This window comes from Cavia porcellus, unplaced genomic scaffold (assembly GCF_034190915.1).
Source record: "Cavia porcellus strain 051 isolate PalLab524CR breed Dunkin Hartley unplaced genomic scaffold, mCavPor4.1 scaffold_38, whole genome shotgun sequence".
Taxonomy (NCBI): Eukaryota; Metazoa; Chordata; class Mammalia; order Rodentia; family Caviidae; genus Cavia; species Cavia porcellus.
This window is the reverse complement of record NW_026947521.1, coordinates 4,718,283-4,739,271: the sequence shown is the minus strand read 5'-3', so window position 1 is coordinate 4,739,271 and position 20,989 is coordinate 4,718,283. Positions and strand designations below refer to the sequence as shown.

Genomic DNA, 20,989 nt, shown 5'->3' with positions numbered 1-20,989 from the left:
TCTTCTCCTTCTCCTTCTCCTTCTCCTTCTCCTTCTCCTTCTTTCTTCTTTCTTCTTTCTTCTTTCTTCTTTCTTCTTTCTTCTTTCTTCTTTACTGAAGATCAAATTTATGACCTCATGCTTGCTAGCCAGGCACTTGTGCCACTGAGCTATATCCCCGGCCATTTTCACTATTCTTGAAATGAGAGTACTTTTGTGGTAAATGTTAAAAATTAGAATGAGCTAAATGTGTTTTCCCTAGTGTGAGGCATTAGAATCATTTAGATTTTATTGGGGCTGGGGATTTAGCTCAGCGGCATAAGTGCCTGCCTTGCAAGCAGGCAGGTGTGAGTTCGATCCCTGGTACCGATAAAAAACGAAAAAGACAAAAAAAAAGATTTTATTGTGTACTTTTTTTTTTCTTTTGGTGCTGAGAACTGAGCTCAGGTCTTGTGCATACTGAGTTTGTGTTCCACTTCTGAGCTGCACCCTAGCCCCATATATATACTTTGTGTGTGTGTGATTGGCATGGTCTTGGTGTATAATTCAGATTAACCTCAAACTTGTGTCAATCTTCCTGCCTCAGCCTCCTGAGTGCTGGGATTGTAGGCATGGGCCGCTATTCCTGATTAAGATTCTGTTTTGAATCTTGCCAGTCCTGGAAGCTGCTCGGGGTCTGTGGTCAGATAGGTTTAAGCATTCCCCTTACCTTTTCTATTTTTATTGAAGATCAGCAAGGCTTCTTAGTTTGGTCAGGGGTCTGAGAAGCCCTTCAATAAAGATATCTGTTAACCCTCCACTCCGGCATTTCTGAGAGTCATTTAGCCAGGAAACCCTATTTCTATTCACTGTTGGCACAGGCAGGGAAACTCCCAGGGCCTTTATGCCTAGACTTCCTCATCCAAAGTCTTTCTCAGGCCCGTGCTTCTGCCCCTGCCCCACAGTGTGGGCATGGGCTTTTCTGACCATTCCTCATGTTCAGTTGCAGTTGGGATTAAGAACTTCCCGAAAAGCAGGGGCTGCGAGTGGAAAGTGAAGTCACAAGAGCTGGGCTGTATAGCTTACCAAATTTCCAGCAGGAAGCAGGAAATTGTAAGCCAAGCAGCCATTTCCAAACCTCCAGGGACACACCCCAATTCCCCGGTGAGTTATGATGCCCCCTGCTGTGCACCCTGTGAGTACTTGGGCCCTGCCTTTGCATGATTTCAGGGTATTTTCCTCCTAAAGTTTCACTAAGTCAAGCAATAAAGAGGTGGAGAACTACAGGGAGGCATTGTTTGGTCTCCATTTCTCGCCTCTAAAAGTCAGACTGCCTCACCAAATATCAGGGATGCCTTCCTCTGAGGCACCTCTGCTAGATTTCCCCAGACCAGGCACTGATGTGGTAGGGGGACTGGCAGAGATGGTGAAGCCAAACAGAGTGGGGCTGTCAGCCACAGACCAGCCAAGTCACACAATCTCATTTTCACACGTCGAGATAATCTCAGTACTGTGGCTCCTTCCAAGGACTGGAACACTTCTCTCCTGTGGGAGGAGAAAGTGGTGGTGGAAACTGCCTGGCATGTGAACCGAGTTAGGTAACTTTGTTCTTCCGTACAGACACTGCAGGCTTTGTTGCTTCCCGGAGCTGGACTGCTGTAGCCTGACTGTCACTTTAGGAATTCTTAGACCTACCAGTAGATCTGGGAGGACCTCCCTGTGCCACAGAGGGTTTTCTTAAGAAATTGGAAAATATCAAGGCTCTTGGAGTTTAATATATCTCCACACACCTGCCGAGGTGGGGCTGTTTCTACTTGTGCAGTTGGCATGGGAGACCAGACTGGGTGTTAGAACTTGGCCAGAGACTCAGGTGAACTTGAACTCTATCCTTTCATTACATTTTCTTAATATTTAATATTTAACCAGGACAGACAAGGGTACTCACTTCTCATTTAGAGAAGAGAGCTGCAAGGGAGACCCGGCCAGTAAGTGGCCCCAGGAAGATGTTCATAAGTTAGTCCACTGCCACCCTGTGGGCCAGGGCAGGAGAGCTGGGTAAACAGGCATATGGTCAGTGCTGGCCAGGACAGTGCAGGTGGCAGAATAGCTGAGAATGCTGTTCAAAATGGCATGGTGGTGCATGCTCCAAATCCCAGCACTCTGGGAGGTTGAGCCAGAAGGATTGTATGTTTGAGCCCAGCCTGCATAACTTTAGGGAGAGCCTGTCTCAAAAGAAAAAATCAAAAAAGTTGGGGATGTAGCTCAGTGTAAAGGTGTGGGTTCAATACCACATATATACACACACACAGCTCCTCGCATTCCACGGGGAGGATTGGGACAGGGTGCAGTATTTACTGAAGCATCTCAGGAGGAAGAGCAAAAAACAAACAAAGGCCAGGTGTAGTGGCTCAGGCTTGTAATCCCTGTGCTTGGTAGGCTGAGGCAGGTGGATTGCCATTGAGTTTGAGGCCAGCCTAGGCTACATAGTGAGTTCAAGGCCACCCTGAACTGCAGAGGAAACTCTGTCTCAAAAAAAAAAAAAAAACAAATAACAAAAAACAAAACAGAAAAAAAAAAAAAAAAAAAAAAGGAAAAGATCAAGAGCCCTGTGCCAACATGAATTGGGTGAATCCTGTACTTGTTACCGTGTGCCTGGGAGGGTCCACTGCAGTCACACACGGCTTATCTGGCCAGCCTCTTGAAGTTTTGTCTTCATGACTGTCATCCATGTCGTCCAATGACACTTCCAGTTCTATCTGTTTAGGAGTCACCAGACTTCTCTCCCTGACCCTCTTCTCACCCTATACCTTTGCTCTCCGGCTTCAGAGAAGTATGTACTTACCTGATCCTAACTAGATCTAGAGCTCTAGTCGTCAGCCTCTCTTGTAAAACTTTTAGCCAGTATTTTCCACCCTCAGTTAGACCTTTGCAGCCATCCAGCCAGATCCGTCACACAGGTCTCTTCAAATTGGGTCTGAAGGCTCCCAGATCCTCCCTGCTCACCACACCCAGCCTGGAAAACCTGTTTCTCCTCTCCTGGAATCACTTATCTTGGTTAATGGTAGCATTGTTCACCAGTCACCAGGTCCAGCAATGTCCAACACTCCTCCTTTCCTCTCTCTCCCTCCCCCACCTAGCCCTGAGCCTGAGACGTTGACCTCCATCCTCCTCCATTACCAGCTGTATGCCCTGGTCTGGTACCTGCCATCACCTATGTGGACAGTCGGTCCTCTCACTGTCCTTCTTGCACTCTGCCCTTGAAGCTCTGGTCCCCACTGCCTGCAGGGCTGAGCGCAGCCTCCAGTCATGTTGGGCTGCTTTTGGCTCCTGTCTCACCACATAGCCACTCCATGACCACCATGACCTGCTCCTATTCACCAGAAGTTTGCAACTTTTTGTAAAGATTCATGGCTTCCCCTCTCTCTACAGCTTGCTGAGTCCCTTCCATCTTGAGATCCAGCCCAGATGCCTGCTCAGGACAGTTTTCTCTGACTCCCCCAGGGTCCTCGCCACCTCTGCCCTCACCTGGCATGGTGAGGCCATTACCACGTACCCTGGCCTGTTTTTGGTCCTGGGTAGCAGAGCCTTTCTCTTGGTGGCTCCTGGCCCAGCCTCTGGTGTGAAGTGGTTTGTGTGGGGAATGACAGGCAGGTGGCTTGATATGAGGATAGACTGTGTCTGCCAGGTCCCAGAGGAGCACAAATGCTGGCCCAAGTGGAACTAACTGTTCCTTACATTACTACCTGTGGCAGAAAGGGAGACTTAAGCATGCACTGAGGTCTTCCTGCAGGCTGTCAGGCTCTTGCGCCCCCTTTGTTTGTTACTGTTTTGTTGCTTTTTGAGACTGGTCTCATCATATAGTACAGTCTTGCCTTAAACTCAGCATGTACTTCAGGTTGGGCTCAGTCCTCCTGCCTCACCCTCCCATCGTGGCATCACAGGTGAGCAACCACCCCACCAGGCCCTCAGGCTCTTTTTAAATGTTTGTGTCTTAATAACATATAATCACATTTAGAGAAAATTTAGGAGGAAGAAAAGTCATCTTTATTTCTACCTTATTGCAACCTTTTTTTTTTGTTGTACGAGGAATTGAACTCATGACCTTGCACACCATTGTTATTTTAATTCACATGTTTTCTGTCGATGTCGCTCCTGGCCGGCAGGAAGGACACACGACAAAGTCTGGCAGTGGACAACCTTTTCTTTTATTTTCCTTCTCCGTACAGCCTGCCCTGGGATCGCTCCCAGCCGAAGCCTCCTTTGGTCCGCTCCCCGCGGCTCCTTCTGGGCTTCTACTTCCGGGCTTCCTCTTCCCCCCCAGGGGTGGCACCAGTATATATACGGATACAGTGTCCAATCATGTTAAAGTAAGCAAGGCAAGCTGATTGGCTAACATCATCAGTTGCCAGGCAGACTATATTGTTGAGCGGGTTGCTTACGCGGTAAGCAGGAAACTAACGTGCTCGATGGGAGGGGTAATCTACCTCAGGCTTTACTCTTTACTACAGGCCTCACGTCCGCCAAGTGAGGCGACCGGGCTCGGGGCTGCGGCTCCCAACAGTTTTCCTGTTAGTCTTTTTGGGTATAATTATTTTGGGCAACACTGTAGTTTGGCATCTGTATAACAAAGCCTCTCTTGTATGACTGTGCTGTGATTTCTATTGGCTGCTCAGATTTTCAAGAAAGTATGTGCTGAAATGTATTTGCACTTGGGGACTTTCCTGATTTTTTTCTTTGTCCTATGCTAAGTCCTGGCACAATGGCTAACTTTACAGGTTCAGCTTTTTTTTTTGGTATTGGGGATCGAATTTATGATCTTGAACTTGCCAGGTAGGTGCTTACGTCATTGAGCTAAATCCCCAGCCCCAGGTTCAGTTTTTTACATGTTTTTGTCATGTTTCCTTAAAATGATTCTTGACCAGGCATGGTAGCATATACCTGGAATCACAGCACTGGGGGCTGAGGCGGGAGCATTGCTGAGAGATCAAGGGGAGCCTGAGCTACATAGCAAAAACTCTGTCTCGAAGGAAAAAAAAAATATACATACATATATATATATGAGTCTTAAGTTCAGGGTTACAGAGTTCCAGTATCATTTTTGGCTCTTTATGGGTCTGGGAAAGATAGCCATTCTTGCTTGACGATACTGAGGTTCCAGAGTGTTGCTGAATCTGTCTCCAAGAGAAAGACCTGAGCTTTTTAGTCTAGGAAATATTTATTTAATATGCTTTTGTTTTGTTTTGATCCTATGTCTTTACTTTTCTCTTGTTGCTGAGACAAAATACCTGACACTCAAAGTCAAAGGGGGGAAGGTTTATGTAGCTCACAGTTTATAGAGGTTTTAATCTATAATTGGCTGGCTCCAAGGCAGTGACACATGGCAGAAGGGTAACCGTTCATGGTGTCAGAAGACAGCAAAACTAACAAGTGGCAGAGATAAAACTCTGCTGTCCTTTATATTATGTGGAGGCTCCTTGCCCTATGCCAGGTGTAGCATTCACACCCTTAGTCCCAGCATTGGACCATGAATCAGTCACAAACTCTATAACATCCTGTCTCAGATTATCCTTGAACTCACCATGTAGCCCAGGCTGGCCTCCAACTCCTGGTGTTCCTCCTGCCTCAGCCTTCTGGGTGATAGGGATTACATGTGGATACCACCACACTCAGTTTAATGTGTTTATGTGGATCCTGAAATCAACCTCCCAGCTAAAGATTTGAGAGTAGACACATATATATATATTTTTCTTTCTCTTGTGAATAAGTTTATTGGTCTTTATCTGAAAAATCTTCATAGAAATTTTGGTTTAACCCTCAGTAGCCCCTCCTGAGCTCTGAAGAAGGCCTTCTTTTGAGCTACCTGATCTTCTGGGGAAGGAACATTTTGGGACAGTTCTACCTCTTCTTAACTTCTCTCCTTGGCATCTTTTCATAGGCTGGATTCTCCCATATAGAAGCATGTCTGGAGTTACATTGTTCTTTATGTACTAGGGAACTGTTTCTTATAAGCATCTTCATCTTCTTCTACAGTGATCTGACCTGTGATATGCTTCCACACTGAGCTCCTTATTTTCAGCTAGGGATGTGTTTGGTCCTGGGAGGGGTAAACAAGCCTCCATCTACAGCACCTTTCAGGACTCCAAAAACTTTATTGCCAGTTATTCTGGCGAGGCCTGCATCCAAATAGCAGTGAAGGTACCAGATTTCCATCAGTGCCTTCCACTCTATTCACTACTGGTAATCTTCACCTGGCCTTCATAGATCTTACCCATGCCAAACCTATTGAGAAGCCTGTAGGCCAGTACAATGCACTGCAGCACAATTTGTTAGGCTAACTTCTAGGCTGACTAGAAGTTAAGAAGAGGTAGAACTGTCCCAAAATGTTCCTTCCCCAGAAGATCAGGTAGCTCAAAAGAAGGCCTTCTTCAGAGCTCAGGAGGGGCTACTGAGAGTTAAACCAAAATTTCTATGAAGATTTTTCAGATAAAGACCAATAAACTTATTCACAAGAGAATTTGTATTTTGGCAGTTCACGTGCACATGCTGTTTAGACTTATCGTATCCCTTTCAATATGGGCATGAGCAGTCTGACAAATGATAGCTCTGTTAGTTATACCAACTATTATCCTGCACTTAGTTGTGTTGTACTTATTTTTGACAGCGGTAACAAACCCCATCCTGTGTAATAGAAACCAGCGTCTTGGACTGGGGATTTAACTCAGTGGCATAAGCTCCTGCCTTGCAAGTGTGTGGTTGTGAGTTCGATCCCTGGTACCAATAAAAACAAAAAAGACAAAAAAAAAAAAAAGAAAAAAAAGAAAACAGTGTCTGGGGCTCCGCACAGACCTCCCTTTGAGAGTACAGCATGCCAGGGCAGGGAAAAGTCACCAGGACCAGGCCTTGCTGGACCTGGGAAATGCTTAAAGATCTGCAGAATCATGAAAGCAAGTGCACCTCAAAGCCCTGTGAACAGCACTGCAGGACCAGCCCATCTCTCTTCTCAGCTGTCCGGAAACACTCTTCTGCCTTGTTGCCTTGGCTGCCTTCCTCTTTTTCTCAGGGAACCCCTCCTCCTTCAGAGCTCTCTGGGGTCTCCCCTCTCCCATCCTGGCTCTGGTCACCAGCACACTGTTTGGGCGTGTCTGCTTGTCTCAGCTTTCTGAGTGTCCTGACTCAAAGTGACTGCTGAATGAGTAGAACTAAGGCCAGGCATGGTGGCACACACCTGTCATCCAAGCACTTGGGAGGCTGAGAAATGAAGATGAAAGCTTTGAGGCCTGTGCCACATAATAAGACCCTTTCTCAAAAACAAAACGAAAAATAGAAAGTAAATTAAGCAGCTTTTTCCTCATTGTAAGTTCAGTAAAAGGCATGTGGCAGTCTGCATGGCCGAGGGTTTAAGGTTACTTCTTCATAGATGAAACCTATCTCTTGCCATCCTTGTAGTAAATAACTCCATAGCCCACTTACAAGTGAGGCGATGCCCAGTAAGTGGGACAGAGTTTGGTACTGCCCATTCCTGCCTGTGATCTGATGGTCCTCACCAGGGCCTGGGGGAGGGAGGTGGCTCTTGCTTGAGAGACCCTGTCTGTCTTTTGTCAGGGACATCCCCAAGAACAATTCTATAAAGTCGCTGGCTGTTATTTTCCTGGAGCAGGGTCTGTTCCTAGTGCATTATGATGAGGTCAGTACCCTCCTGTGGACCAGGTATGGGACAGCCTTACTGCCACTGTCTTTCATCCCCAGAGACAGACAGAATGCCTCAACTGCATCCCCGAGATCTTTTGAGAGGGCATATGTGGCTGCCTTTCTCTGCTGAGTCACAGGACACACAGGCTCCAGGGTGGGACAGAATGAGTCCCCTGCAGATGTACAGGAGAGAAGTGAAGGCACTGGAGATAGTGGCTTCCATAGGGTGGAGGCTTGCATCTCTCAGAACCAGGCTGGGGAGGGCAGTGGAACCTGGGGTTCTGACCACTTGGCCCAGTGATCAGGTTCAGGTGACTGGAGTTTTACAATTTTGTTCTTGTGGTATGGTGAGCCTGGCACATGGGAGGCCAGCAAGGGTCATCTCCCCTATCCCTGTGCCTTCTGCCCTTTCCCTCTCACAGCTGTAGAGAGTCCAGTTTCCTCAGATGGGATGTCCCCACATTTCATAGGGTGGCAAGGCTCCTTTTATGAGGCTAGTTCCTCTGAGCCCTTGGCCACTGGAGCACAGTCTCCTAGCATTGGCTGGTGCTTCCTAGAGAATGGAGAGACCTTACAGCCTGCAGTGTTTGTCCCCAAATATAGAGACTGGCCTAGACCTGATGGTTTGGCCGCAGAGGTCCCCAGGCTGAGTGAGGGCAGGACATGTTTAGGATGAGGAGGACCAAGGGACAAGCTTTTGAGATTTTACCAAAGAGAATGTGGGGTATCCACATGCATAGGGCATCACTCCCTAATCTTCACCCCAATCTCAGAATCCCCTTTCTGGATCCTGTGAAAGAAATGACATCTTACCAGTAGCCGGCAGGTGTGCACCTTGGCCTGGTGTCTGGGTGCCAGCGCCTGACACTGCTACCAGAGCTGTCCCTGGGTTCCATGTCCTGCAATGACTCAGACTTCAGTCACCAGTTCCCTGAGAGGTAGGTCTGGTTTCAGCAGGTGTAGCTCACTTTCTCCACATGGCAAGGTGACACCGAGTCTGAGAAGGGACAGATACTGAGCCCCAAGTATTCCCTGTAGAAGACCAGGTGATTCTTTGTGGAAACTGCTGTTGGTCACCATGAATTGATTTGAGACCAATACTCCAGCTTCATGTGATCTCCTGGGTTCCACCTTGTCCCCTTATCCCCATTGCAGGAGCCACCAGGAAAGGGTGGCACCCAACAGACAAGCCATGATCAGGTGTCTGTGGTGTAGGGGCTGGCAGGGGGCTTCAGAGGATGAGCCCTGTCCCAGAGCCTTGGAGTGATTTCAGCTGTGTGGCCAGGACTCCCCCTCTTCTAATTCTACAAACAATGCTGCTGGCATTTTGATGGGAATTGCATTATATAATTGGTACTATGGGCATTTTGACAGCATTGCTTCTGCCTAATTCAGTAATAGGAGTGTCTTTCCATTTTTCTGATGTCCTCTTTAACCTCTTTTCAGAATACTACAGTTTCCATCATAGAGTTCTTTCACTTCCTAGGTTAGGTTAACTCCTAGATATAGTGAGTTCTATTCCAGAATGTTCGTAAGTCAGATTGATTCATAATCCAACAAAGTGAATCTTACATAGTATACCTGTGAAAGTTCGCATTGTGAATGTTTGTAAATTGGGGACTTACTGTACCATATTCAGTTTTCATGAAGCTATTGTGAATGGCATTGTTTTCCAGATTTCTTTCTTGGTGGGTTCATTATCAGTCTATAGGAACCTTGGTGATTTTTGTGTCTTGCTACTTTACTGAATTTGGCAATTAGTTCAAGGAGTCCATGGTGGACTTTTTGGGGGGTCTTCTGTGAAGAAGGGTAGTTTGACTTCTTCCTTTCTGTTTATGTGTTTTTTCTCTTTTTTTTCTCTTGCCTCATGACTCTATACTGAAGCATGTAAGCTTCAAGTGCTGTACTGAGCAGGAGCGGCAAAGTGGACACCTCACCCTCCCACCCTTGCAGCACTGACATTGTGTTTATGAATTTTAAATTACTTGGTCTGGGCTGGAACTTGTGACTCTCCTGCCTCAGCCTCTTAGCATGCTAGGATTACAGGTGTGTGCTGTCATGCCCTGCTGAATAGTGAGGGGCGGGAGTAAGGGACGGACAGATGGAAGCCTGGCCCTCTTCATGGATACTCCTCCTAGAACCTAGATGCAGCTGAGGAGCAGGATTTGAACCCTGCCCCTGTGGTGGGGAAGGGGAGGGTGTAGGGAAGGAGGGAGGCTGAGGACAGACTGCAGAAGAGGCTAGAGGAGTCCTGGGCGGGGACCATGGAAAGAGGATTGAAAATTTGGAAGAATAGCTGGGCATGTGTGGTGCATACCTCTAATCCTAGACTGAGGCAGGAGAATCATAAGTTCAAGCCCCGTTAGGGCTGGGATGTAGCTCAGTGCACAGGATCTGGTTTCAAACGCCAGTGCTGCCGGAAAGAACCAAAGAGGGGGCAGGAAGGAAGGAAAGAAAAAAGAAAGGAAGGAAGAAGAAAGGCAAGCAAGCAAACTGAGGACAAGGCTGAGAACACGTTTGCATTTTTTAAAAAAGAATTTTCAAAAAACTCCAAAATAAAACATTTCTCCAACTTTTCCCGAAAGCCCTTCATCTCTGCTCTAGCAAGTGTGACTGGTTTAATACATCACACTGGCAGCCAGCAGCAGGCTTTATTCCAAGTCCTTAAACAGTTCTTTAAAAAGTAAGGGAAAATGCTTACTGTAGCATAATAAATAAAGCAGTACAAAAGTTATAAAGTGACTGGTGGTTTCTACCTCTGCCACCCCATTCACTCCACTTCTCCCAAACCCCTGCTCCCTGAGGATGAAACTGAGGTGCTGGCAGAGCCACTCGGTGCCGGCTTCCAGGCCTCTGGCTGGCTGCACAAGGGTGCTAGGGTTGCTGCAATCTGCTGTCTCACGCTTCTGTTCCTCCTTTGCAGGACCCCTCTGTGACCCAGCTGACCAACCCCCCACAGAGTGGCCTGGCCGAGTTCAATCCCTTCTCGGAGGTTGGTGAGCCGTGTGCCCCAGGGCCTGGATCCTCTGGGTGGTGCCCAGTAGTCCTTAGAGTGGATGGGATGTCTCTGAAGTTCTTTGAAATTGGCCTTTCTGGTCTGGGACCTGGTCCCCTCCCTGAAGAAGGCAGGGATATGCTGGAACACGGGAGACCCCATGGGGCTGGCTGAGGGACTAGATTAGGGGTCATGTTGCCCACAGCCCAGGGCCTGTTCCGGGAAGCTGCAGAGGAGGTCAGTGCAGGTCCCCGGGAAAAGCTCCTCACAGCCTCTTGTGATGGTTTGTTCCATGCAGACAAATGCAGCTACAACAGTGCCTGCCGCTCAGCTGGCTGGGCCTTCGCAGCCAGCCGTTCTCCAGCCCTCCGTGGAGCCCACACAGCCAAGCCCCCAGGTATTGCTGCCCAGATCCCTGGTGGGCCTCTATCCAGTGGAGGAGTCACCATCCCCAGCTGAGCCCTGAAGCCCCCTCCCCCCTTCAGCATGCCCTCTTGTTCATTTCTTTTGAGCTGTACATCTGCAGGGTGCTCTGTCCTCTCACAAAGGGCTTTATCCCCACTGCCACCACTGGAAACAGCTCTGCTCCCTAAGACTCCTTGATGTCCTTAGAGAGTGTCTGCCCTGTTGGGCCTCTCCAGGACTGCCTTTGGCTTACTCTGTTTTACTTGGGACCCAAAATCTGTCTGTCTCTGTCTCTGCTTTTATTTTGTTGTTGCAGTAGTGCTAGGGCTCGAACCCAGGCCCTTGCACACACTAAGCACACTACTATAGCCATGTCCCAGTCTCTCTTTGGCCTTCCTCATTCCTGCCTGCTTTCCTGTTTTCTTTTGTCCTTTCCCAAATCCTAATTCTTGTTTGTGGCCCCACACGAACCCCCATCAGAGTCATGTGTTGCAGCTGTCGCTTAAGCAGGCTAGCAAGTTCCTGCCGGCCTGGGTCCTGGGAGCGGGCACACTTGCAGAGAGGCAGATGCTGCTAGGAGGAGATAGTGCTCTCAGAGACAGCTGCTTGCGAACACTCCCGCAGGTAGGCCCAGTGTAGAGGAGGAAGGGGCCGGGTGCCCGGAGCTCTCCCTCAGTGGGGTCCTCGCACTGTGGAGGAGAGGCGAGCCTTCCAGGCAGGGTGACTGTTGGCAGCTGGGGCCAGGCTGCTCTACTGAAGGTCAAGACCCTGCGTGGCATTGTGCAGTCACTTCCCCCTTCTGCTGCCGATGATAGGTTCACTTCCCAAGGCAGCCTTAGCCCTTTGGAGAGCCCTTTTGTTTGGGGGGGGGCGTGTCACACATGCATGGTTTGTCATTCCAGGAGGGCACAGGTGCTTCCTGTTCCTGGAAGATGACTATGGGTTCAGTCTTCAGGAGGAACCTGGCCCAAATGGCAGCGGCAGCAGAAGCAGGGCCCTAGGCCCCCATTCTACTTGGGGTCACTTAAGTCTTCACACTGTCTCTCTTAGAAGCCCCAGCTTGCCTGTTGGGAAGAGAAAGCCTGGAATCTGCTTGAAATCCAGGCGGAGCATGACCACACCATGGATGGTTCCTGAGGGTGGCCGGGTATAATTGAGGCAGCCTGGGAGCAGAGAAAGGGCAGTGGATGCTAAAATACAGGTCCTGGGACTGTGCCTCTGCACCTGCTCCTGTCCCCACTTCACACATTCCTTCTCCCTCCCTGGGGCATCGGCTGAGGGTTTCTGACCTTGGCTCAGTGTGCTGTGAGGTCTCTCCCTTGGCTGTAACTGCAAAGGTTACGAATTCAGCCTGAATCTGTGGGGCATGGGTCTGGTTAGTTCTCTGGTCTCAGTTTAGGCAGGGGGTGGACAGCCCCAGTGATGCCAAGGGAGCAGAGGACGCAGGGCCCCTCTGAGTGGTCCCTGGTGCCGGAGATGCTCTGTGTAGCCTCCCTGCTCACTTTTCCCCCTGGCTGCCTATGACACTGACTGATAACCACCCTTCTGCTCTATGTCTGGCTGTCCCTACTTGTCCCTCTAGGCAGTGGCAGCTGCAGCCCAAGCAGGCCTGCTCCGGCAGCAGGAGGAATTGGACAGGAAAGCTGCGGAACTTGAGCGCAAGGAACGGGAGCTGCAGAGCACAGCAGCCAGCTTGCATGGTAAGGGCAGCTTACCATGCCCACCTCCCATGCCCAGGAGTGCGTCCCTCATAGGCACAGGGAGCCTCCTCACTGTTCCTGAGCTGCTTTCTCCTATTCTAGCCGCAGAACTTGGTAGAATTCTGGGTTCCCTAGAAGGGGTCAGGCCTGAGAGGGCATGCAGTATGGGCCTGGCACATGCACAGTAGTAGATCATTTTTGTTCTCTTCCCAGCACTGAAGTTCTTTGATTCTTTGGTACCATGGGGACAGTAGTTCCTGCAAGTCATTACTCATTATGGTGACCTTGGTTGTCCTGCTTATCAGCGGGTTGCTTATAAAAATAATTCCTTGGCCCATTTGGCTCTGTATTTCCCAGTGCATTTGGGCTCCATCATTTTGGAGAGAGCCTGTGGGTGTCTCTTTGGGACCTTTTGATCTCTTATATCCCACTCCATGTCCCATGAAGACCCCAGTCCCACTTACTGGAACTGATGGTTTGCTCATACGCTGAGCAGTGCTGCTGCTGCTTTATCATTGTTTTTTTTTTTTCTTTTTTTTTTTTATCAGTACCGGGAATCGAACTCATGACTGCCTGCTTGCAAGGCAGGTGCTTATGCCAGTGAGCTAAATTCCCAGCCCTTATCATTGTTTTTTTGAGACAGGGTCCTACCGTGTAGTACAGTCTGGCCTTGAAATCACTGTGTAGCCCAGGTTAGCCTTGAACTCCCAGTGATCCTCCTGCCTCAGCCTTCCTTGTGCTGAGATGACAGGCACGTGCCACCATGCCTGCTTCAATGCTGCTCCTGAGGCTGACCTCTCTCCCCATTGCTACCTTCCTCTTTCCACACAGTGAGAGAGAACAACTGGCCACCCCTGCCCACGTGGTGCCCAGTCAAGCCCTGCTTCTATCAGGATTTCTCTACGGAGATCCCTGCTGACTACCAGCGCATCTGCAAGATGCTCTACTATCTCTGGATGTGTGAGTCCTGCCCTTGCGCACCCTCAGGGGTGCAGAGGGGATTTGCAAGGCTCCATCTTTGCTTAGAGTGTCCCTGTCTGTGGTGAGACTTCCATAGACCATACCTATCCCATGTCCAGGCTGGCATGGATAGTCCTTCAGGTCTGCAGAGCCCCCCGCCACTGAGTCTCTGCCTTAACTGCACCTCATCATGCCACACTCAGAGACTTGGGCTGTCCTGTTAACCCTTAAGAACATAATTTGGTCCCTGGTTTTGAGGGCCGGGACAACAGGATTTTGGAGCAGGCAATATCCCACCCCTCTGAGTGGTGTCTCCCGTTGTGGAGCCATGGGCCACCTCAGCTCATGCAGCTCTGCCTCCTCTCCTCCCCCTCCCAGTGCACTCAGTGACTCTATTCCTGAACCTGCTCGCATGTCTGGCCTGGTTCACGGGTGATACCTCCAAGGGAGTGGACTTCGGGCTCTCAATCCTGTGGTTTGTGATCTTCACACCCTGTGCCTTCCTCTGCTGGTACCGACCCATCTACAAGGCCTTCCGGTAAGCAGAGGTGGGAGAGTTGGGCTCCTTGCAGAGGCTCTGAGTGTGCTTTCCAGAGGGTTGGATGGGGTCCCCCCGTACCTCAGGGACCCTGGGCACCTGCTGAGTGCTAGAGCTTGGCTGTGTACCTCGCATACTTTTGTGTTTGAAATTGAGCTTTCCTTTGACGCTGTTCATGCTGGAAGCCCCAAGGGTCCTTGGAAGAGGGGGGTAGAGCCTGACTGGACCCTCCCAATGTCCCCAGCAGCATCTGAGCCCTCACTGTCATCTAGTCCTAGACAGAGATAGAGGTTTCTTTTTCTTTTTTTTGTCTTTTTCATTTTTTATCGGTACCAGGGATCGAACTCACGACTGCCTGCTTGCAAGGTAGGCGCTTTATGCCGCTGAGCTAAATCCCCAGCCCCGAGATAGAGGTTTCTTACATGGTGTCCTCACTCCCAAATACCTAGGCTTCTACCTGGACTTACAGTCTTTTTTTTTTTTTTTTTTTAACAGTACTGTGGGGTTGAACACAGAGCCTTCACATTGTTACTTCTCCAACCCCCTTTTAAATTTTTTTTAATTTTATTTTTAATTTTAATTTTTGGTACTGAGGATCAAACTGACCACCTTGTGCTTGTCAGGCAGGCACTGTGCTAGCTGAGTTATATCCCCTGCCCTAAACTTCTTTAAATTTTGAGGTGGGATCTCCCTAAGTTCTTGAGTTGCCCAAAGTAGGGTCAAACTTGTGCTCCTCCTACCTCAACTTCCCAGAGCCATGGAATTACAGGCATGTGCCACTATGCTCAGTTTTATTATTGGATATTTATATCTTTAGCTGAGAGTTTCTTGCCTGCTATCAAGAGCAACCATGCCAGGAGAGGGAGTATTAGGGTCTCTAAATTGTCCTTTGGGGCTGGTGTGGTGAGTCACTGCAAGTTAAGGCCAGGCTGAGATACATAGTGAGACTCTGTCTCAAAAAAGAAAAACGGGCTGGAGATTTAGCTCAGCGGCATAAGCGCCTGCCTTGCAAGCAGGCGGTCGTGAGTTCGATCCCTGGTACTGATAAAAAACTGAAAAAGACCAAAAAAAAAAAAGAAAAACAAAGTCATGTATATTATCATTGGAGGATCAATTTTTTGGATCTTTTTTTTTGGGTGTGTGGGGGGGTGAAACTCACGATCTCATGCTTGCCAGCCAGGTGCTTGTGCCGCTGAGGTAAATCCCAGCCTGGAAGAACAGTTTTTGTTTTTCTGAGGCAGGATGTTGCTAGGTAGTTTAAGCTGACCTTGTACTCACTGTGTAGCCCAGGCCGACCTCGAATTTGAGCTGATCCTCCTGTCTCTGCCTCCTCAATGCTGGGATTATAGGTGCGCACCTCCCTGCCTGGCCTTCGGGGAGCAGTCTTCTCAGCTCTGTTAGAAAGAGGTCAAGTTTGAGCCTCTTAAATTAGGCAACAGTGAAGGCAAACCTTTGATTGTGATGTGGGCATTCGTGTGCTGGTGTTCTGTGTCTTGTCCTTAAGGACAGTGTGGCTGTCCCTGTTGCCCTGTGTACCAGTTCCTCCTGCCTCCTGCCTCCTGCCTCCTAGAAGAGAGAGAGACCCCACCGAAAAAGAAACTCATAGCAATGTGACCAAACCCTCTCATAATTTATTCTCCCTCTCTCCACAGGTCGGACAACTCTTTCAGCTTCTTCGTGTTCTTCTTTGTATTTTTCTGTCAAATAGGGGTCTACTTTATCCAGCTGATTGGCTTGCCCAACCTGGGGACCAGGTGAGAGCGTTGGTGTCACAGAGGGAATTGTTGATTTTGGACAGAGGCTTCAGCCTTCTGTGCTGCACCTCTGCCCTGGTAGGGCTGGAGGGGCCACTTGGGTCTCCCCTGGGCCCCATTCCACAGTGAGATGAGATCTCAAATTCATGGGCCCAAGCAATCCTTCTGCCTCATCCTCTTGAGCCACCGTGCCCAAGGCCTTTCCTGTTCTTTCCAGGTAGCCCCGTCCTGTTGTCCCTTGCCTCCACTCGATAGCATGTGAGGGTGAGCTTGGCTCACATCTTTAGGGCTTTGACCTGATCTGGCTGCAGCCTCTCCTAGATGCCATGGCTGCTCCAGCTCAGTAGGGTTAGGCTGCAGCATTCTTGCAGGCCCTGTAACTGCATGAGGCATGGCCCAGCTCCTAGGAAGGACTTCTCACTGTCTTCCTTGAGCACACTGCTGGCTCGAGTTTCCCGGCTGCCTCGGTGTTCAGGCCAGAATTAGACTCTGAAAGAAAAGCTGATGTTTTCCTTTCCACCCAGCACCCTGGGAGCCTTGCAGAAAATTCAGGCAAGGCCCTGACTGAGAGCCTGAGTGTGGAGGGGTGACACTACTTTGGTCCCCACCCTCAGGAGGTACCAGCAAGTCCAAAGTGTGAGGAGAGGGCCAATCCCTGCCTTCCATGCCACACAAGCTACCCTCCAACCTCTTGCTGCCCCAGGGACTGTTCTGGCCCAGCCCTCTCAGCTCCGTAGCCCACCTGGGGCTCTGCTAGAGAGGCTGTGGTGAGAGCCTGCTGTTTGCACCCCACTGTAAGTCAGAAGGCTTGGGCTCCAGCTGCACCCTGGCCCTTATCTCCCTGCGTGGGTCTGCTCAGGTCAGCCCAGAGGCTCAGCATTCTGCACCCACTGTTTCCTTGCTTTTTCTTTTTTGGGTGGAGTGGTGGTGACTTTTGTTTTTTGAATCAAGGTTTGTAGTTCAGACTAAATGCACAGTGATCCTCTTGCTTCAGCCTCCTGTGTACTGGGATTATAGGCAAGTGCAACTACGCCCAGCGTCCTGCTCCTTTCCTGCAGCCCTCTGTAAACATGATCATATGAATCATGAGTCAGTTTTGTTTATTATAAAATGTACGTATGTGGAATTTACCATTTTATTTACCTTTAAAACCATCCAATTCCATGGCATTTAGTACAGTCACAGTGCTGGAAAGTTATCACCACTGTCTAGCTCTAGAACATTTACTGCCCAAGAAAGAAACTCTACCCTCTAAACAGTCATCCTGCATCACCATTTTGTGAGCCTCTGCATTCAGCTTCTGTGGAGCTGTCAATTGTGGACATTTCACATAAGTGGAATCCTTCAGTATCATACAGCCAGTCACCTTTGGTAACTCCCTTCCTACAGTAGTTTCCAAGATTCATTCATGTGTGGGCATTTCTCTTTTCTTTTCTTTCTTTCTTTCTTTTTTTGAGACAAGGTGTCACTATAGCTTAGGCTGGCCTCAAAAGTTGCGGCCATCCTCCCACCTCAGCCTCCCAAGTGCTGAGATTGCAGGTGTGTGCCACCACATCCTGCTGACATTGGGTTCTTTTCTCCTCTGTGCTGCCCTCAGCAATGATGCTCTCTGAATGTTTGTAATCCAAGTTTGTCAGAGATCCTCACTGTGGGGGCATGTGTGTGCTTGCATGTATGATGCTGGGGGTCAAAGCCAGGGTGTCACGTACTCTATCATTGAGCTACAGTCCTGCCCTGAGGTTTCTGTGTACCTATTTTCACTTTGGGGCCCTCCTAGGAGTAGCACTGCTGTATTGTGTGGAAATTGTGAGTGGAACTTGCTGAGCAGCTGCATGTTGCTTCTCAGTGACTGACCATTTTGCACTCCTGTGGAGCCGTGCATGAGGGTATCTTCATGGCCTCACTGATGCTTTTGAAAATTACCATTCTCACTGTAAATATATGCAATATTTCAGTGCAGTTTCTGTTTGCAGTCCCTGAGTGATTGATGATGTTGAGCCCTGTGCATGTGCTTGTTGGCCATTTATTTTTTCTTTGGAGAAATGTCTGTTCCAAGCTGGCCACGGTGGTGTACACCTATTGTCTCAGTACTCGAGAGGCCAAGGCAGGAGGATCATCATGAGTTCGAGGCCAGCCTGAATTGCGTAGCAAGACTGTGTCTCCAAACAACACAACACTGTCTATTGCAGTTCTTTGCTAATTTATTGAGTTGTCTTTTGCTGTTGAATTGTATGAGGGCTTTTTGTTTCTTTTTGTATTTTAGATATTAGACGCTAATCATTATGTCATGTGCCCCTCTCACCTCTTTCTTTCATTTGTTTTTATTTTCCCACTACTGGGATTTGAACCCAGGGTCTTTGCACTGACCCATGTCCCCATCCGTTTATTTATTTATTTGCTTTTGTTTTTGTTTTTTTGAGACAGTCTTGCTATGCTTGAACTATGGAGCCCAGGTTGGGCTCAAACTTGACACAAACCTTCTGCTTCAGCCTTCCAAGTGCTGGCACAGGTGTGCACCATCACACCTAGTGTGGTTTTTTTTTTTTTTTTTTGAGACAAACAATCTCTAAGTCATTAAGTTACCCAGGCTGGGCTCAAACTTGAGATTTTTCAGCTTCCAGAGTGCTAAGATTACAGGTATTTACCACCAGACTAATTAAACTCTTTTAATATTGTCTTTTTATGCACAGAAGTTTTTATTTTTTAATTTTCTGGTGCTGACTGAACCCTTATACACACTAAGTAGCATGAACTCTACCATTTAACCCCTCCAGGGTCCAGTTAATTAGAGGTTTTCAATCCTAATCAAGTCTAGTTTATCTGTCTTTTTCTTTAGTTTCTTGTGCTTTTGGTCACATCTAAGAAACCACTACTGAATTTAAGGTCATGAGGACCCATGTCTGTTTTTTTCTAAGTGTGTATGATTTTATTTCTTTTGAGACAAGGGCTCACTCTGTGTAGCCTCAAACTTTCAGTGATCCTCCTGCTTCAGTCTCCTCTGACACTCATTTTTAGATCTTTGGCCAATCTGGAGTTATATATAGGGCCAGTAAGGATCTGTTGTACTAGTCCCATTTGTTGAAGAGACACTTCTTTCTCCTATGGGTTTAGCACCCTTGTCAAGAATAGGTTGCTGTTGGGTATATGGGTTGATTCCACATTTATTTGTCTGTCTCCGTGCCAGGAAGCATGAGGCTGTTCCTTCTGACAGACAGGGACACTGGGGACCCATGCCATAGGGCAGTGCACAGGTGGTGGCCAGGACCCAGCAGCCCTGGGGGAAGGACTGTTCCCACTTAGCGCCTCCTGGCTCGGTCTTCCCTTTGTAGTGGTTGGATCGCAGCCCTGTCTACACTCAAACACGAATCCTTGGCAGTATCGATCATCATGATGGTGGTGGCTGGTTTCTTCTCCCTCTGTGCTGGGCTCTCGCTGTTCCTTCTTCAGCGGGTGAGTGGGGTGGGGCCCCACTTCCACCTGTTGACTCCCTGCTCTGGAGAATCTATGCCTTTGTCCAAAATGCATGGGTGGGGGCTGGGGATTTAGCTCAGCGGCATAAGTGCCTGCCTTGCAAGCAGGCAGTCATGAGTTTGATCCCTGGTACCGATAAAAAGGAAAAAGACAAAAAAAAAAAAAAAATGCATGGATGGGCATTTGGGGTCGGTTCCTGGTGGCCCCCTGGGGTGTGACCTGGGTGACCAAGTTCCAACATTCTTTGCCGATCTCTTTCCCCAGGTGCACTCTTTCTACCGCCGGACAGGAGCTAGCTTCCAGCAGGCCCAAGAAGAGTTTTCCCAGGGCATCTTCAGCAGCAGGACCTTCCGTAGTGCCGCCACCTCTGCTGCCCAGGGAGCCTTCCAGGGAAATTAGCCTGATTCTGGCCTCTGTCCAGCCTCTTCTGCACCTGCCTTGAGCTGCACTTTCCACAGTGCCTTATGCAGTGGGGATGCCCAGCACCCACCTCACAGGGGTTCTGTCATGTCTCTTTCTCCTTCCTCAGTGACAGGGAAGGGGGAGGGAGGGACAGGGACTTTTTTTACACAGAGAAAAGAAAAAAATAACAAAGCTGTCTTTCCTTGTCTGGTGTGGTTTGGTAGGGTCCTTTTGTCTCTGGAAGCGTGAGCCTGAAGCTGTCTTCCCCATCCATACATGTACACAGGACCACACCCATGCATGCATGCACACACAGTTTAACCTGGGCCCAGCGCAGCTGGAGTTTCCTGCCATGTCCCAGGACTTCCCGAACTTGTGGCCTTCACAGATCTACTCTCCTGCCCAGGAGGGACGAAGCTTTCCTTTGGTGAGCTGCAGTTGGAGGATGGGCAGCTCTGATCCCTGAATCACTCTTAAGGTGGCCTCAAGGCTTCTCTGGTCTGGCCACTGCAGACTCAAGTTCCTCATAGATAGATTTTCAGCCCTTGAAGCTCTGGCTACTACTGTTGTGGGCAGCACCTGTGGCTCTCCAGGGCCCTTGCTGACCCTTTCTAAATGTCCAGTGGCTAGGATTAGGAATAGGGAGACTGGCCAGGAAGTCTGGCTGTCCTGGTGTGGTTTGCCTGGTCTGTTTGTTTTGATTTCCCTTCCTGAGGGATCTGCCACCCTTTGCCTTACTCATACTCCTTCCCCTTCTCCCATGCTGCTTCAGCAATATCCACCTTAGGATGCTTGAGGTGCAGGAGGAGCCTCCTTCGAGGGTTCCAGACTCCCCTCCAGGTCTTCCGTCACCTGTAGCAGACTCTTAAGACACCCCCACCCGCCCTGAGAGGCACGCTTAGGACCTGTCCAGTCTCCCAAACTGCTGGGCATGGATGGGCAGTGGGATGTCTCACCACACTGGCCCATCTGCCTCAGCCCCACTCAGGCCTGGTGCCAGTGAATGACAAAGCCACTTGGGGTTTGTAAATTTCTCTGGGTTTTTTTTTTTCCCCTTCATGTACAAATGTATAGGTTCTGACTCCATTTTTGTTCTTAAATAAAAATGACATTTTCA

At 49.0% G+C, this 20,989-nt stretch overlaps 1 protein-coding gene and 1 pseudogene across 3 annotated transcripts in view; one reads left to right on the top strand and one right to left on the bottom strand.

Annotated features, from left to right (window-relative positions):
* The window catches only part of Scamp2 (secretory carrier membrane protein 2), a 24,012-nt gene extending 3,023 nt beyond the window's left edge, over positions 1–20,989 (top strand). The window contains exons 2-10 of one of the 3 annotated variants that reach the window (XM_023562303.2): positions 10,571–10,639; positions 10,941–11,039; positions 11,543–11,671; positions 12,630–12,747; positions 13,579–13,707; positions 14,086–14,245; positions 15,898–15,999; positions 19,329–19,449; positions 19,735–20,989. In XM_023562303.2, coding sequence (XP_023418071.1) covers positions 10,571–10,639; positions 10,941–11,039; positions 11,543–11,671; positions 12,630–12,747; positions 13,579–13,707; positions 14,086–14,245; positions 15,898–15,999; positions 19,329–19,449; positions 19,735–19,869 — 1,062 coding nt within the window. In that variant the 3' untranslated portion in view covers positions 19,870–20,989. The remainder of the gene's footprint in view (positions 1–10,570; positions 10,640–10,940; positions 11,040–11,542; positions 11,672–12,629; positions 12,748–13,578; positions 13,708–14,085; positions 14,246–15,897; positions 16,000–19,328; positions 19,450–19,734) is intronic. The other 2 variants (XM_003463618.5, XM_063243349.1) reach the window with 2 other exon arrangements.
* On the bottom strand, positions 5,750–9,244 carry LOC111755152 (large ribosomal subunit protein uL18-like; annotated as a pseudogene).